Source organism: Perca fluviatilis, chromosome 3 (assembly GCF_010015445.1).
Source record: "Perca fluviatilis chromosome 3, GENO_Pfluv_1.0, whole genome shotgun sequence".
In the NCBI taxonomy this organism is placed as follows: domain Eukaryota; kingdom Metazoa; phylum Chordata; class Actinopteri; order Perciformes; family Percidae; genus Perca; species Perca fluviatilis.
In genome coordinates, this window is record NC_053114.1 from 14142275 (window position 1) to 14161284 (window position 19010).

At 40.8% G+C, this 19010-nt stretch overlaps 1 protein-coding gene across 3 annotated transcripts in view; it reads right to left on the minus strand.

Annotated features, from left to right (window-relative positions):
- kcnq1.1 (potassium voltage-gated channel, KQT-like subfamily, member 1.1) overlaps positions 1 to 11174 on the minus strand; it is a 52320-nt gene extending 41146 nt beyond the window's left edge. For all 3 annotated transcript variants that reach the window (XM_039794096.1, XM_039794095.1, XM_039794094.1), the window contains exons 1-2: positions 10577 to 11174; positions 3274 to 3364 (exon numbers count right to left, since the gene is read on the minus strand). In XM_039794096.1, coding sequence (XP_039650030.1) covers positions 3274 to 3364; positions 10577 to 10938 — 453 coding nt within the window. In that variant the 5' untranslated portion in view covers positions 10939 to 11174. The remainder of the gene's footprint in view (positions 1 to 3273; positions 3365 to 10576) is intronic.
- Between the last annotated feature and the right edge of the window lie 7836 nt (positions 11175 to 19010).

Consider the following 19010-nt stretch of genomic DNA (forward strand, 5'->3'; position numbering starts at 1 on the left):
ACCCTCGGTTCACCCCCTCACGCTCGACCCTTTTTTCATCCCCCTCTTCAATCTCGACCTTTGTTATCCCTCTGTCCCCCAACCCTTGTTAATAATAGCCATTTGCCTTTCTAAGTAACTTGATGGTCTTTTTTTTTAAGGAAAACGCTATTAAAACATGTTGTGTTGCCAGGATTTGATTCCAGAATGGAAAAAAAAAATATTTAGCAATAACTTTTTTTTCATTTTCTTATTTTTTGGGATCCTAAAAAACAAACAAGGCCCTTTTGGGAATGTGGATCCTTTGGGCAAACTGCCAAGCATCTGGCCAAACACACTCCTGCAAACACCATCAGCCAGCATGCATGCATGTTAACCTTGAGTGTGCAGGGAGAACGCAACAAGACAAAGAAGAAGCTCCTGTGCTGGGGGAGGAGAGAATGAAAGAGTGGCAGGGTCACAGCAAATCTCTATAACTACAAAGCACCAAGTACAAAAACAAGCCCCTTTGGGATGGAGGATGGAAAAGATGAATATTTGAGATTTTGGTGGGGTTTAGTAGCATGGCAAATATTAATTATTCATTATCTGTGCTGAGGAGAAGAATGGGCAGATTAAATATCTCCAGGGTGAACTGAAGGCAAGAAAACATTTTGCCATATCTCATGACAGTGTGGTATGTATTAACAAATGTCACACTTTTCTTCAGAATCACACTTCTGACTCATGCACACGAGCCTGAATCTCTATGAATCCGACAATGAACCTGTAGGATTTGAGATTATGATTTGCCATGAAACACCATGACCATTTCATCCCATTATCCACAGGCCAAGGTGAACTTGTCACATGTGGCACGCGCCACTCCTCCTCGAAGAAAATCCTCAAGTCCTTTTGATCCTTTCTTGATTGTTTTTTTTTGTCTCAGCTTGAGTGACTCACCCATCACCCAAACAGTTCCCATGCTCAGCAGCTGGTGTCTCAGGGTTAAGTTTATCCCATTTACTATTGACTTCAGAGGGGGAACCACCCACCTTCTAGGCCAGCGGGACGTCCTGAAATTGTTTGCAGAAAGAACAGCCAATGTAGTTCCAACTAATGTTTTTTTTTTTTTTTTTTTTTTTTGTGAGGCAACGGTTAGGTCAATCAATCCATGAAATAGCTTTTCAAACAACAGAAACTAAGGTTTGATATTTGTTGTTTTAGCAACATCTTCCACAATCATCGTGTTGACTGTCGCAGCACTACCTTTGAAAAAATACACTCAATACACAGTCAAAATACTGTGATAGAAATGAATTATCATGTGCTTCATTAAACAAGGAAATTCTACATGCATGCGATTTTAAAGCACTTTGTGACGTCTACTAACGGCATTGTTTTATGAGCATCACTATCGTTTGGGATTTATTTAAATGAGTTGTTTGAGGTGGAACGGAAACAAAACCACCAGAAGATCAGAATCATGCCTGTTGACAGATGCCAGCCAACAAAAACAGACAAAGAGAAGTACTGAGCAGATGGCGAAAGTCAAAGGAAAGATCAGATCAGCAAACCGCAGAGGGAGAAAAAGCTACAGGCTGTATTTGCAATGTAAACAGTGCTTTTATAAGAAAACATTTAGAGTAGATAGAGATTCAGTTTCTTTCACATCTCAAACACTCTCCTAGTATCTGCCAGACAAATGAGGTTCATGGACCACTGATCAGGATCATACACTGTGGAGTTTCCTTGCAAACAAACAAAACTTACATTCTGTGCATCCTTAAGGCCTAAAAAAATATATGGGATGCATATTACCTCATAAAATACCTACATTATTTACATCGACTGGCTGTCTTCATTTTCTCTTATACTGGTGCACTGCTACCTTATGGGGCATCGCTCCCATCGACTGTAGAAACAGATACTGTGCGTGCAATTGCATGGAAGTGAAGGACAAACCTGTAATTATTGGTGTATATGTGTGGGGGCTCTGTGTTTTCAGAGTTGATATACCAAAGATTGGAGGCAACTTGCCGCAAACTATCTCGCATTAAAGTTAAAGTATCATTTTGTACAAGCAGATGTTTAACCAGAATATCAGAGCAATTTACATTCTGTTATTAAACAGAGTCAAAGTCAGTTTCTGACCTAGAACTCTCTGCCGTCTGTGCGGTCTGAAGAGAGACTGAGGTCGCTTCTTTGCCTTTTTTCTGTTTGTTTCATGGCGGGTGGCGGCCAGCATTACCGCCACCTAGACTGAAGTCGCTGATCTGCTATGTAGATATATTTTCAGGAAGCCCAATGACAAAAAAAATAAATAAAAAAAGGAAATCCCGTGAAAGTTCTGATGTTCGCAAGTTGTTACATCACCTCGTTTAGGACTATGTTCTCTACGGCTGTGAAGAAAAAAAACATTTAGGTCATTGTCTGAATTATTAAGACAGAGAAAAGTGTAAAAAAAAAAAAGTTAACCCTGATGACATAAAAGAGCATAGGCCTATGAGCAGGGCTGAGTCTAGGACAGCCTTGGCCCAATGTAACCCCTGGTTATCGTTACTTTCATTAGTAGATATATGAGCCAATTTGGCTAGTTACAGTATGCACCACAACATGAGGCAGTTTAACATACATGCAGGAACACAAGTTGTTTTGTCCGTTGTTTTTTCAAACTCTGCTTAGCTGTTGCTGCGATCACTTTCAGATTTCAGACTTTGATTGCTTCATGACTTGAGAATCCGAAACCACGGTACTATTGAAAATTACCCTGGTAGTGCTGACTTTCACCTGGAGCGTCCAAAAATGAGAAATCTATCTTTTTTAGCTGTTTCACTCCATCCGACTTTATGTAACCCTGGTCTGCTGGAGTATAAACTGCGGCATGGATCTGCAGACAGCAGTTGTGGTTGAGCATAAAAATGCATCTCTTGAATGAACTAAGTTATCTTATTGTTCCGTTTGTGACTGAGGTAGCTAGCCCCATACATAATAACTAAATCAGAACGATTTACTGCACCATTTATTCATTTTGCCAAGCAACTTTCTGGTGGTCTGACCAGGGCTTTTAAAGTCTCTAGTTTTGAGCCCACAGTCCTTACAGCATCATCTTCACCCATCTGACCCCAAACCCTCTCAGCTCTGAGACGATTGACGATTGGTCCAATTGGGATAAAAATCATCTTCAGCTTTTAATGTAAAAACCTCTGTTAGAAGCAGAGACCTACTCTGACATAAAGACAAAAAAGGGAGACAAAGCAATGTTTTTTTTATGGTTAATCCTAGGTGTTACTTTTCAATTTAATCAACACTCACCACCCAGAAGAGTGTTGTGTGAGCCAAGGCCTGGTACTGGTCGATGGTAGACAGAACACTGAGGATCAGACAGGCCAGAACTATGAGAAACCTGTTGGAAATAAAGCAGATTACACTTTAATCTTGATTAAATCATAATTCTAAGTTTTATGTCGGTGGCCATTCTTATTTCCATTGTATATATTCTTTTACAATCCAACAGGACAATGACGTCCAACCGGCTCTTACGTTTCCTCGAACCAAAGCTTGACTTGTCATCAGTCATTTTACAGTTTGATTTAAACAGCAAAACTTTATTCGACTTTGGTGTCGGGTTCAAGTCTGAGCTTCCGAACAACTTTCAAAAAGTAAGTTTCAAGACGGCATAGCATTACTTTGTATTTTTGTCATAAAAACGTACCTGACTGAATTTGAGCAAACAATCAAGGACAGCTCTCTGGAGGAAAGTCGGTGAACCTTTTGAACTCTGCCACATGAATGCAAAGCGCATGATAAACTTGTCAAATAATGAGCACACAGGCACACACACACACACACACACACACACACACACACACACACACACACACACACACACACACACACACACACACACACAGTATCAACAAACACTAAATTGCTCCTTAACATTCTCCTTACTCCCCCCCCCCACAAGGTCACAAATGTTTCAACTGCAGCAACAATAAGACGTCTGTAACTCCTCAACCTACTTAATAGAAAGATATTTTATTTCTTTAAGATCAAGCTTTAAGCTGCTGAATCTCTCTCATGTGACTTGCAGTTTTTGACGTTTAAACTCTTTACAGTTTTTTCATTTTGGAAAAAGAGCAGCTTATTAAACAAAGGCCTTCCCATAGTACCTTGTAACTAGGGCTGCTCGATAATCCCGATGATTTTAGTTGATATTAAAATCCAGATTATTTACAGACTCATTGTCTTTTGGAAAGAGGTTGCATTTATTGAACTGAAAAAACAGTGAAACAGTTAAACAAATCAATAGCGAAAACACCTTGAACTGTGAAATTTCCATTTATACTTCTTCCGTTTTTTTTTCATTCAGAACACAAGACAAAAATAAGAGTTTAATTGCAAAACGTAACGTGCATAGTAATCGATTTTCTTGATTACTCTGATTTTGTCGTCATTAGGAAAAGGAAATTGTAATCGCGATTCATTTGATGGTAGTGGAGGAAGATGGGAGTGCAGGGCTGACTGCAGTCTGTGACGATGGGCCATTGTTAAACTCCTAACCTTGTTCACACGTGATTCAGCACCGCAGAGCCAGCCTCGGTTCCTGTTTTAATTTCATTAGTGCAGTATTGCCTCCACTATCAGAGTTGAAGTTGGGGGTTACGTTTCAGCTCCTTTTATTATGTTTGTCTGTTAGCAGTTTATCTCAGGAAATGAATAATGAATGTGCATTTGACTTTGTCAAACAGTTGGCATCGTGGCAAGGACAAACTGATTAACTTTTCATTTCCGTTGGCAAGAGATGTGGTGGTGAAACTACTGAATGGATTTACATGACACCATCTGAATTAATTTGCCAATCAGCTGACTGAACAAACGCCCATGATTGGCCCAATCAAAAAACATGGAGGCACTGGAAAGTTGGCTTACATTTAACTGCACAGACAGTATTTCAAAACTTGGTACAGTTACAGAAGAGCAACTTCTAATGCCGACTGAACAAAAATCAAGCTGGCTGATTGAATAAAATGTGATTACTATATTGTATGATGATGATACACCACATATACATGCGCGTATACTATTGTCCTGAAATGAGTTTAGCTCGCCATTCCCATAGATGGCGCTGCGTCGAATTCACACTGACGCCTGGGCACTCTTGTCATAATCAAAAGAAGAACGAGTGTGGCAGAAGTAGTTTAGTCGGCGCAAACAATGGCAGAAAGAATTATTTAACCTGCTCCATCATCGCTCGATGGTGTTTTAAGCCCCCAACGTCGACTTCAAGGTAGCGCTGCGACCGTTGACTTCAAGGCACCTAACCCTAACCTTAACCCTAACCCTAACTACTGCCTAATCCTAGTATGACGTTGGGGGCTTAAAACACCAAACACCTGCATCCTCATTGAAGGCCAAAGTTTGGGCACATTTCGGCTTTTATAACCTCGAGGGGAAGAAGGAACTTGATAGGAATCATGCTATATGCAGGCTTTGCAAAGCCAAAGTTAAAGGTCCCATGGCATGAAAATGTCACTTTATGAGGTTTTTTAACATTAATATGAGTTCCCCCAGCCTGCCTATGGTCCCCCAGTGGCTAGATGTGGTGATAGGTGTAAACCGAGCCCTGGGTATCCTGCTCTGTCTTTGAGAAAATGAAAGCTCAGATGGGCCGATCTGGAATCTTCTCCTTATGAAGTCATAAGGAGCAAGGTTACCTCCCCTTTCTCTGCTTTGCCCACCCAGAGAATTTGGCCCACCCATGAGAGAGAGACATCATAGCATTCAAACGAGAAAAGTGGCAGTTGGTCAAGGCCACACCCCCAACTCCCACCTTCCCCCCCCTCTCTCCTGCTCAGTAGCTACAGACACAGAAATGGCACATCCTAAGAAAAGCTCATTGTGGGACTGGCTCTAGTGGCTGTAATTCTGCACCAAGGCTGAATTTCGGGAAAGAGACTTCAGATACAGTATTATGGGACCACTAAGGCCTATATAAAAGCATCCAAAGAGCACCATGTCATGGGACCTTTAAGTATTTTGGAAACACCACAAACTTGAGAACTCACATGGTACGCCATCACCCAGAGATTAACATTAAAGACGTGGACGAACAACAACCTAAAGTACCAAGCATGCCAGTCAACCAATGCTCTAAACTCCAACCGAACTCTGAACGAAAAGCTCTTTTTATTTAACAGTTTTATTTAATATATGAATTGAATTAAATGTATTTGAAAGCTGGCCAAAGCTTGGCACTTTGCAGTTTTTAGTTGCAAAAGTTTTTCATTTTTGTATGACGACATATAAAGTAATATCAAACTACATTTAATTTGTTGTTTCTTTTTCTTTTAAAATGTATGTCTACTGCAACCACATGGGAAAACTAACTACATTTCCATACTGTGAATCGTTTTTCTTTTAATCGAGAATCGTTTTTGAATCGAAAATCGATTTTGAATCGAATCTTGAGCCTAAAATTCGATATTGAATCGTATCGTGAAATTTTCTGAATCGTGCACCCCTAATGGACATACAGTATGAGAACACATAAAACTGCAAAATACAACGCAAAATCTCCAAGATCTCAAAAAAAGAAGCTGACCGACATTGCTTGTTCTATAAGGTAAATATCATTGAACATGATTTGTGGCTTGAAAACTGGCTAGAATGCCTGAAATCTTTTTTTTTTTACTTTTTTGGTTAATTTGTGTATTTTTGTATTGAATAGGAGACAGTTTAGAGGTGACAGGAAATGAGGAAAACTAGAGTCTAAGCAGTTACAATGGCAAGTGTTACTGGGGCATGGATAAAACCCAATATGGAACTGGCATATCGTAACAATACTGCACAGTGTTGGTGGAAGTATTTGCTCTAATGCCATCTAGTTGATATTGTTTTAAACCACTGTTCAGAAAACAGCCCTAAATAATCACTGTCTTCTTCCTATATTAGCACATTTGATGGAAACTATGTGTAGAGGGAGTTATAGCTTCCAGCCAGTGTTTGCACCATGGAGGCTCTAATCGCCACATGCTACAGCCTGAGTTTATTGAAGACTGGCCAGGAATCCAAATACCCCCCCCCGCCCACCTCTAAACTAACACATACACACGCACACACGCGGACTTGAACGTGCACGCCACACGTCAACACAGATAAAAGACAGAAGATGGCCTGGTGTGTAACACAGCTAACAAAGCAGCTGGTTCTGTCTGAAATAGCAGCAGAAGTAGACAAAACAACACAGCAAAATGACTGTACTTTGGTACTTGCGTCTTCTGCCAAAATGACATCTAAAGGCTGCTACTTGTGCACAATAAATGGGAGCAAATCTGTCAAAACACTGGGCAGAAACAAAATAGTAAGGATGCAGTGTAATTTATAAAAACCATATGTACAAATGTGACAGAGTTGAAAAGAGGATCAAAAGACATACAAATGAACATCAAACTTCCCAAGCCAAACACTCCCGTATGCTAATGAGGGTAATTTGTCAGCGAAGCTCTGCTTAAATTCTTTCAGAGCATTTGAAATGCCAGTAAACATACACACTTAGTATGCTCAGCATACACTTCTGCTTCACTCTGAATCCATCTGAAGCGGTCTGACTCTAACTGCACCATCATACTTCACTTCCTTTACCTCCAGTGGGCTAGCAATAGACAAAATAATACATTGGCTCAGCTACATAGGCACGATTGAACTCTAAACAAAAGCTCAAAGCATTGCCCCTATCTATTATTGATAACAGATTCACTTGCAGTCTGTTGTGCAGTGAGTGAAGAGACAAAGCAAGTGCCAGGAGAAGAGTTACATGTAGGGACACTGCTGACCATGTCACTTGCTGTTACCATCAAATACCCTGTTTGGAACAGCAATCATACTTTATTAGTATCACTGTGCTTTTAGAGAGATAAGACATAGAACATAAATTAAACTAAAAGCAGATGAATGCACTGTGAGAAAATATCAAATAAAATGTATTAAAGGGAGGTTGTAAGACCTTGTCTGTAATTTGGACAGCCAGTAGGTTTGTCAGGGCCTCAGCCCTAGACTTTAGCTAGTATTAGGGTTAATAGTTTAGAGATATAAGGCAGTCACCAACAAGTGACCTGGTCTCCATGCTCCATTAAGAATCTGAGCTCCTGTGTTTTGTAAAAGAGAGCAAAAGATAAAAGCAAGCAAGCCTTTTTTTCCCCCAGAAAAAATACAAACAGCTAAATGTTGCTCAAATTGAAAATAATAAAAACACATGAACTTGTAGTTAAATCATTAAACCATTGTGTCAGAATTTGACTTCCTCCAGCTTGATGCTGTTTGACAGAATATCTAGTTCACTTTATTTCTGGGTTTTCTCTTAACTCTCCTGATCAAATCATCTATAAGCAGCATGTGGGATGGATCCATGCTGCTCCAAACCAACATACTGCATTCACTGTTAGACTCTAGCACACTGCAGTGCAGACAGACACCCAGCGGGAGCATGGGATGTACTAAATAAATAAAATATACTAAAATATACCATGTCCCTTTCCAGGGTCATGCACTATTGCTTTATTTTTTCGTTAATAAAAGAGACCTGAGTCCCTGCAAGCATATTGTATCACCACACATACATTAACTGACAATGTGCAAACAGACGCACACACAAGCGTCCCTCTGATAAGGACTCGGGTCACTCTGACGTTCGAGTTCTGGGTCAGTGATAAGGCCATGCTTGTTCTTAACTGCTTTTCTCCCACTGAAAGACTTGCAAAACAAGGTACTGAACTGACCCCAAAAACCTGCTGGATGGTTAGACGTCCCAATAACATGGTCCTACAACTAACCCCTGCTTGTATTATAGAAGTGAGAGAGTTTGGTCTACTCTACACTACTAAATACTCTCAAATCAAACCTAACTAATGAGATGTAAAAAAGACAGAGACGTGTTTTTTAATTATACTGTTTTTTTTAAGCTTGGATTTGGGCGCACAGCTTCCTGCCATCTTTGTCAATAAAAGGTACCATCACATTACACTTGTGTCCTGCAAATATTGTCTCTCAATTAAATCAACTGATGCCCACACAACATACAAATTCAACGATGCGCTTCCTTATTTGGTGCAATCTCCTCGCTGGCTCCAGTGGACTTGTGAACTTTGATGATGTGCAATACAGAATCAGCATTGGACATGTAGAAGTCCTTATTCCAGCATGTACCATCACCATGTTTTCAACAATGTTGCAATGTCAGACTACAAAGGGCAGCATCGCTCTCACAGACTTCGTGATCACTTTGTTAAAAAAAAGAATTACAAAACGGAGGAAACCGTTCCATCATATCCTTTTTTTTGTTTTGGTTTAATAGTCTAATGTTAAACCAGGAATTTCAAATCTGGGCAAAACAGGTCTCTGGATGGAGCTGAGTTACAGCAAACAAACAGCTTTCATGGCTGAGTGTCGCAGACTGAAAAACTTATAAGCCTCGAAATACACTTGTTTAATCCTCGACATCTTCATCACTTGTCCAAATTATCATCGGCATACGCGCCTGACGAAGTGATGTTCGCTACTGACACTGGGGCTTATGAAAGACATTGATTTTGGATTTTAAGAAGCCCTTTGTAGTGATTCCTGTCATGTGTGCAGTCTGAGCCTTCTGGGAATCAGCCATTACAAGAAGGTTAAGGCATCTCATCTTACTGTACAGTCTAACGATTATATATGAATATTTCAAATGTTGATGCTTAAACATTTTCTGTGATAAGAGCAGCCAATAGCGTCCCTGTTTTTGTACATGGTGCAGTTATCCTTGGTGACGTTCTAATGTGTCTGAGTTGCACTGTGTTGGCTCATGCTCCATTTGAGTCACCGAGACTCTAACCTGCTCCGACAGGCTGCGTTCCCCTGCGTCCCCTCCGACGCTGCAGGGTCACAGGGTGGCCGCTACCTCCTTCACAGCACACACACACACACACACACACACACACACCCACCCCCCCCCCCCCAACAAAAAAAAAAAAAGAAAAAAAACACAACAAAAAAAAAAAAAAAAAAAAACAAAACAAAAAACAAAAAAAAACCCCCCCCCCCCCCCCCCCCCCCACCCCCCCGCGACTGACCCGGGGGGGGGAGAGAAGGGAAAAGAAAAAAAAAAGAGGGGGTAAAGAGGGGGGGGTGAAGGTGTTTTTTTTATTTTTAAAAAAAAAAAAAAAACACCCCCCAACAAAAAAAAAAAAACATAACCAAAAAACACAAAAAAAAAAACAAAATAAATATTTTTTTTTTTTTTTTTTTTTTTTTTTTTCTAAAAAAAAAAAAAACCAGGTGAGAACTTTTTAAACCCAACCAAAAAAAACCAACAACACCCCCCCGCTCTGTTGCACCCATATTGAAAAAAAGGAAAAAAAAAAACCACAAAAAAAAAAACCCCACTTCACTCCTGGTTTTTTTTTTTTTCTTTTTTTTGTTTTTGTTTGGTTTTGTTTTGTTGTGTTTTTCCTTTTACCACCCCCTGTTGTTTGTGTTCCCCACATTCCTCTAAAATTAAGAACAACGGAAAACACCCCCCCCCCATTCTATCTTTTATAAAAACACCCCAAAAAAAAAAAAAAAAAACACACACACTCACACTGAGAAGTGATACACGAAGCATTTCCAGCCAGACGGCCTTTCCAGAAAGTTATACACGCGTCCTTGGATGTAGGCGCGGGTGAGGATTGGACGGACCCCGGTGCTGTACACCGACATCCGCACAGACATCCGGGGGTGAGATAAGTACGGGTGGAGGTGAACAGTTGGTACATTTGTGGTAGTGTTACCGTCCTCTGGCATTTTGTCTCTTTCAGAAAACGCGTCGTTGCCCGCAGGTGTCCCCGGTTCTGGCGCGCTAAACGTGGTTTGCGACAGCTCCAAATCCGGTGGTCTGTTCCCACGTGCCACACCAGAAGACCTCCGTGTCTTCCCCTCTTGATAGGGGGCGGAATTGGACATTGCAGCTTCCCCGTTATTCTTCTGTCGATGGGTTAACTTTTCTCAGTGGTAAAATGTTCGGTCACTGACTCAAACGGACAAATGTTCGCCCATGTGCGCTTACCTTCTGCTCTGCGCCTGATTTCACCAGGGCGCATAAATATGTCAAATCAACTGAGTTAGTGATGCCCTAGATCACCAGGACGGCGTTTCTTTAATTTAACTTTACAGCTCTCTGGGTTGCTGAGGTGATGCCGAGTCTCAGCCCTGAATGAATATCCCCCTACCTCTTCCAGAGCTCTTATCAGCCTGGAGAGCCGTGGGGGCCCTGCAGGCGGTGCGCAATGAGTCGCCAGCTGTTCAGACATTTTATTATTTTGCAAAACTGCTCGAAAGCAATCTGCAGCTCATCCTTCAGATCTGTGGGAAAAAAAAACACACCACCCCATTAACCTTGCTCCCCAATACTTACTTTTCACACAAAATGCAAACGCAACTATTTTTGCAAACCTGTAAAAACAAATGTCATGTGGTTGACCTTCTACTGTATAGGCCTATATAACTAATACAAGTCTTACTCGTCAAATAGATTTGGTGGTGTACTGATGTGAAATGATGAGTCACCCTCACAGGCATTTATGTATGTGTGAATGTTTAGATGCACATAATAAATGAGCAACAACCAATAAAGCACTTGTATACCTCAAGGCTACCAGTGAAATGTGTTGCATTACTGTAAAAGTCTATTGCGTCAATCACACACTTAAAGTGACTAAAGGCACAGGCCTAACTCACATGTAAACAGAAGGGTGACCAAAACACAAGATTGGAAACTGCTATCATTCATACATTGATTGACATGTCTTTTAATAACAATATAAGTCAACATAATGTGTCTGTAACTTCCATTATGACCAGTTAGAAACACAAACTGTTGATTTTTTTTTTCATCTGTAGTCCAAGCTCCACACATATGTAGGCTATAGCCTTTTTTTGTATATGAGGAATAACTCATGTACTGACATTGTTTCATAATACGCTCACAGCAATATACATAGAAGACAGTGCATGTATAACCACTATGGTGTAAATTAACAGGAGATTAATTCGAGGTTGATTCAAGACCTTCAGCAGGTGCAGTAAACTGTGTTGTTGCACATGCAATGCACATATAACCTAGCCGGACAAGCCAGACACACGTCAAGATGTTGGGTCTGGGAACTCACCATTGGCAGGGTTCAAGCCGAGGGGCGGGATAAACGGTTGTCTTTCAAATTCTCTCTGCACGCAATAGGCAGCCCGGGCTCATGGCAGTTCGTGATATGGTTACGTTAATCTATTGAGTCGTGGTTATAACGAATTTTAAAGCAATGTATTTCAATGGGAAGCATATTTCGTGATCACAGAACGATGATGGTAGTGTGTATTATTGATAAGGTGAAAGTCCGCATAGGGAGGTTGGTCGGGTTGGTGGTGGATGGGTCAAACAACATAGGACTTTCACCCCTGCGCCCGGGGATTGCGTCCCGCGAGTGGCGGCCCGTCCCATTGTTGTGGCCGGCGTGTGGCGTTTCCCCATTGTTGTGTGCCCCTGCGCCTGGGGATCGCGTCCCACATGTGACGTGTACACGAAATAAACGTAATGTATCAATAAATCAAAATAACGTGACTATTTCACGACCTGGCGTGAGACCGGGTTGCAATAGGATAGCGCGCTACAACCAAGCAGAGCAACGAAGAAGGCAGGGGAGCTAGTTGATAGATTAAACTTTTGCCGTATCCGGTCGGCAAACCTTCGAACACATCTTCCTTTTTTAAGAATGAGTTCAGTGTCGTTCTTTGTTCTTTTCTCAAAGAAAAGCTTAACTCCAAGTCTTCCAGAGCCGATTCAAAAGACCGCTGTTCCCAGCAGCAGCAGCCGTAAGCTCGCCCACCCACTCTATGCACAATGTGATTGGCCTGGCCAGAGTTTGGTTTTTCCAGCTCGCAAGCCAATGGAGAGTTGCTAGACCCCCTGGCTGCAAATTACATTTCCTGCCAGATTTCTAGGCTACATATATCCCCCTTCTATACTGAAATGAGTATGATGAGTTCAGTTAATTAGCAATGCAATAGTAACATTTTTGCGCATTGTCGTTCTTGAATTCCTTTATTATTTAGAAAAGATTAATCTCTCAAGAAAAGGTGTTGATTGGCTGAGTTCATTTGTGCAGAAGTGTAAAGAAAGGCCTCCCATTGTTTGAGATGACAGACAGGCTGTGAGTCATTTCCCCTCATTAAACTGCCAGTCGGAAGGAGGTAAGAAGTGCCTCTCATTGGGAGAAAGTCTCTGACATGTTGGGAAGCTATACCCACTCTACATATTTGTTGCCACCAACAGTACTCAGATGTGTTACTGCTGAGACTGTTATAGATGGAGCAACTCGGTCACGGAGGAGCTCTGCATTGTGTGCATTTAACTTTCCATTTCGTTTTTTCGCCTAAAAGCGTTTCCTATCGCCTCTCCACTATGAGCTGAAGAGGAAGAAAAAGAAACACCACACGAACGATAAAATATAGATCATATTACCATTATTATTTATTTATTTACTGGAGTAATAAAACATGTTACTGCTTGAAAATCAAGCCTGTTTCCTGACCTATTTGTGTTTAATTACAGTGTGAAAGTAGCTTTGTCAACCCTGGTGTTGGTGTGATCCAAGGAGAACTCTGGGGACACATGCAGCTTAGTTTGACAAGGTTACCCTGTGGTCTTTTTTTTTTTTTTTTTTTTTTTTTGCAGTGACCTTGGCCATGCTAGTCCAAGGTGGAGGAAACAAGTTCGCCCGCCTCGGATTTTAATAGGAGTCGAGTGGCATCTATGTGATGACAGGATCTGTTGCCAGGTAGACATTAAACACAACTCTAACTGGTTCTTGCTGTTAGATGCCACCCACTACATTTGAGTTCTTGTAGAAAGTGCAGTTATCTTGAAGGTCACCCATGCTCCTATATTTGATTGTGTGAAGGAAATACAATATTTAATATAACTTTTTTTTTAAGATTCTTTTTTGGGGCTTTTCCCTTTATTTGAAAGTGGATAGACATGAAAGGGGAGAGAGATGGGGGATGACACGCAGCAAAGGGCAGCAGGTCGGATTCGAACTCTGTGCTGCTGCAAAGGACTCAGCCTACATGGGGCTAACGCTCTCACTGGGTGAGCTAGAGGTCACCCCAAATAATTAATATAATTTAATATTAAATGAGTAATAACCATCTTGGTAATGGATTAATTTTCATTTCTTTAAGCATACATGTCAAAGATTCACTGGTACAAGCTATTTAAATGTAAACATAAGTCTTTTATGATAGTAAACTGAATACCTTTGGGTTTTGGATTGTTGGTTAGACAAAACAAGCAATGTAAATATTGTCACTGTCATGTGAAAAACCATTTATCTCCAGAATACTAGCATTTCATTGTCTAAGGCAAATTGCCTTGTTATCACTTTTGGGACAATGCATTGTGCAATGCATTTTTTTAAGATTATTTGTTTGGGCTTTTCCGCCTTTAGTTTTTGACAGGACAGCTAGGTGAGAAAGGGGAGAGAGAGAGAGGGAAGACATGCAGGGAATCGTCACAGGTCGGATTCGAAACCCTGGACCTCTGCGTCAAGGCACCTGCTCTACCCACTGATCCACCCCGGCCACAGAAAATGCATTTTTTTTAAGCTAATCCAATTGGGGTTTTAAATGTTTTCTTTAGCTTTAGAAGTTTATTTGAAAAAATAAAACATGGTTTATGGTTTTCTTTGGACAGCGATGATATGTCAACTTAAATGTTGTTCTTGAAATACAGAAAAAAAGCGGCCTATGATTGCCTCCACATGGCTCTCACAGACCATTCCCCAACTCGTAAATACTGTACCGACGCTTTGTCACAGCATGAGCAGTCGGATACTGCGGCACAAGGTAGTCAAGTAGAAAATAATGATCAGATTAATACATAATGCATATTATTGTTCATGCAGCCCTATTGATGTTAGGTTTACTGGCAAAACAGGCATCATTATAGAGATGTATTTTGTAGAACAGAGTACATGTATGTTTATTGATGTTGCTCAATAGAAGAAAACCGCTCTGGTAAGACTTCTCAAATGTCGATCAAATCAAAGATGTGCTGTATTTTATTATTATTTTGACCCATCAGGACAGGTATTATATGTTTATTTGACAATTCTACACTTCCTGTATAACGCTCATGTTGCATCATACTTAACTCATTCTCCCATGAGCGAATAATATTCGCATCTGACTTGAGGAAATTGCCTCCTACTGCAGTTGACACCAGCGGGCAGCCAGAAAGCCTTTGGAGTCTGGTGTCGTTCATTGCAATAAGGTTAGAGAAACATAGAAGCTCATCTTCCTCTATAAGGGCATATGAATTAAGCAGTTTTTTTTATTAACTGGTATTTACCCCTGCTGATCCAGATGAGATTAAGGGATTCTTTTTCCCGAACCCCAGCTGAAACAGCAGCAACACCTAATCTAGTTTGCAAGGGGAAACAAACAACATTCCGAATAACATTCCATAGTAGTTAATTGTTGATCTCAAATAAAGGAAAACGAAAGGCACGAGAGAAAAAAGAAACAGTGAGAAGGAGGGATGATACAGAGATAACATCCTACAAATTACAACTGGAATTATCAACACTTTCCAAATGTGTTCTTGTCATAAATGCTTTGAACTCATAGGCAGTTACATAAGGTTGAAATGTTTCTGCAGGGTCAGTCAGCCTTTCCAAACAGGCTCTGTCCAAGTGTTCTGGCCAGTCAGTAGAAATTAGACAAGGGACCTCAGACTGTACTGTCTTCCATATTTATGAGTAGTATAAACACATAAAGGGACGGGGGAGCTATTCCTCAATGGCAGTATAAAACAGATAATCATTGACTAAGTCTATTCATGTAAAGACATGGTTAATCAAGCCATGGCATGCAATGTGTAAATATGGGTGTGGGTTTTGCATTTTGTGATATAACGCAATTAATAATGATGAAGCGTCTCCTGCATGTGCATCACTGAGTTGAGGCTCGTACACATATTCACTGTGGCCCAATTCAGGGGCTGCATCCTTTGAAGTCTGCATTTTGCATATGACAAGACCGTCCCCTTCCAAAGGCTCCTTTGAATGCAGCCTCAGAAATAGGTCCCGCTTTTGCCTGACTTTGAACGACACAATTGGTGTATCTTTTGTGACCCTCATTCTACATGCAGCTACTTGAGGCTAAAACCAACGCGCTAAAAAGCACTATAGACTGGAAAACAGAGTCAACTAACTGCTATCGACTCCCATTTGTAAACACTCTTAGTGCACAACTTTGTCTTGCGTTGGCTGGAAAATAGAACTGTCCTATTTTTTTTTTCTTTTGTGTTATGTAGCAGTCATATGCACTAGCACTTTTGGGTTTTCCTGGTCAATTCATGTGACCGCGGCTTTTTTTGTGAGTCGTTTGAGATCAAGTGATCATTGGTCATAACGCACTGAAAAGTGGAAATAATGCAATTCACACATATACTGTAATGTATGCCACTGTTTGTTTGCAGCCTGGAAACATTAGAATTGAGAAATACAGTTATACAGATATAATGTTTTAGATTATATCATTATACTGGAAACGTGTTCTGTCTACAGAGCGACGTTATCTCCCAAAGGAGATGCATGTTGTTTACATGTGAGATGACCACAGCAAATGTCTCTAAATTTACTGAAAGAATTGTTTCCAATGAATTGCCACCCACATCTCTGTTTTGTCTGGCAAATTTAGGCCATTCATGGTTGTTACCAACTGGTTGGATAATTCACCAATCAGAGATTTTTAGTAGATGGTACAATAAGAATGGGAATGTCATCTTCCTTCATAGCAAACTAGCTATATCCATGAAAAATAGCAATAGAAAAATGGCAGATACTTCAAGGAACAGATTCAACAAAGAGCAGGGAATATTACACAAACATATTGGTCCATCCTGACTTAAAGGAGAAATCCGGCGCAAAATGAACCGAGGGGTTAATAACACATTTGTACCGTTCTCTGGGATATGTTTATTAAATGTACCGTCAGCCTTGTTAGTGATATAGAAATAGCGCTCACATTCGATTAGCGTGAAATAGGGTGACCAGACGTCCCGGTTTGACCGGGACAGCCCCGATTTGACCGGGACAGTCCCGATTTTGAGTTGCGTGTCCCGAGTCACGACAAAAGCCTGTCGGGACACTAAAATACCAACCACTATGAAATTGTCCCGGTTGTCAGCGATTACATAGGCTGCTGAGGAGGGGACGTTTGCGTATCATCTGGTGAACCACAACCAAAGCTTCCGGTCCATGGACTGCACCGCGGGTCTGATAAGAAAATTTTATGATGGCCGCTTCATTTGTGCACAAACCAAGGCTGAAGCAATCGTGACCAATGTCATCGCACCCCATGCCATGGATCTGGTAAAGGCCGACCTAGGAGTAGTTCAGCACGTCTCTGTGCTTCCAACCGCAAGGCTGTGAAGCTGATTCCCATTGTGATCCGCTACTTCAAGGATACAGAGGGGGTACAGGTGAAAATCCTGGATTTCACATCCATTCCAGGTGAGACGTCTGATATTTTAGTTGGAAAAGTCAGTCGCAGCCTCCGATCGTTCAATTTGATGGACAAAGAAGTTGGGTATTGTGCTGACAACACCAACGCCAACTTTGGCGGAAGAGCAAGGGTAGGGGTGAATAACGTCTTCTACAAGTTGAATCAGGCCACTGCCAATGACCTGGTGCACACATCGCTCACAACGCTCTCCAAACTGCCGCAGATACCCTTCCCTGCGACATTGAAAGCTTAATTGTGAAAGTGTTAGGACATTTCCACATCTTTACTGTCCGCACTGAGCAACTGAAAGAGTTCTGCGACTTTGTCAAACTCCAGTATGCCACTCTCCTGCGGAATGAATTAATTGATGTTTGTATTATTATGCATTATGTAATTAATGATTTATGTATTACTGCAATCCTTAAAGGGGTGGTTCAGAATTTTGGACATAGGACCTAATTTCTAAGTTAGCCAGTGTGTTATTTATCAGTGGAGACCATTTTCAACACTTTTCATCCAGTCCTTCCAGTTGCAGAGTTCGCTGGTGCTAGGCTAGCGCAAGTCAACAGTATCTGCTAGTCTGCCACTAAAAAACAGTCTTACCCACTCCACAGTACACCCAAGGCAAAAGAATTATAACGCCAGACTATCGATGTAAATGTCTGTGTTGATAGAATAATGTTAGAAATAAAACTACCCTCTCCACTGATAAATAACACACTGCCTAACTTGGAAATTAGGTCCTATGTCCAAAATTCTGAACCACCCCTTTAGTATCCCATGAATCATCAGGAATTGATGTGTTCATAGTCTGTCATTCGTGACCTCATACATGAACAACACAACTAAAGCATTAGGTACGTGGGCACATCATTATGAATTATGATTTAATAAGCATGATCCTGATTATTTATTTTTCTGCAAAAAAATGTGGTCATCACTGCGCAAATTCTGATTGGAACACAAATTGTGCATAATGATGTACCCACCTTACCTAATGCTTTAGTTGATGTGTTGTTCATGCATGAGGTCATGAATGAGAGGCTATGAACTCATGTCAATTCCTGATGATTCATAAGATATAAAGGAATGAAGTAATGAAGTAATGCACAAATCATGAATTAATTCATGCATGAATTCATAATTCATGTACCCTTACCATAAAGTGTAACCATAACTTTAGTTGAAGCCTGATGCCCTTTATCGATTTACGAATTATGCTTTTTATGATGTTTTTATGATACTTATGTTTAAGGTTATAATATATGCGGTCATGTATGGTTGTTGATGTTCTTTATATATTCTGTCATGCTGTTGTGCAAAGGAAATTCCCCTAGGGGCAATAAAGGCTTCATTCATTCAACTGTAAGGTTTTCTGTTGTGTTGATATCCAGTGACTGGGGAGGCCATTGGAGTAAACATAAGTCAATGCCGTTTTGCATTTTCTTCACAGAAGTATTCATTTGGAAAAGGTACCT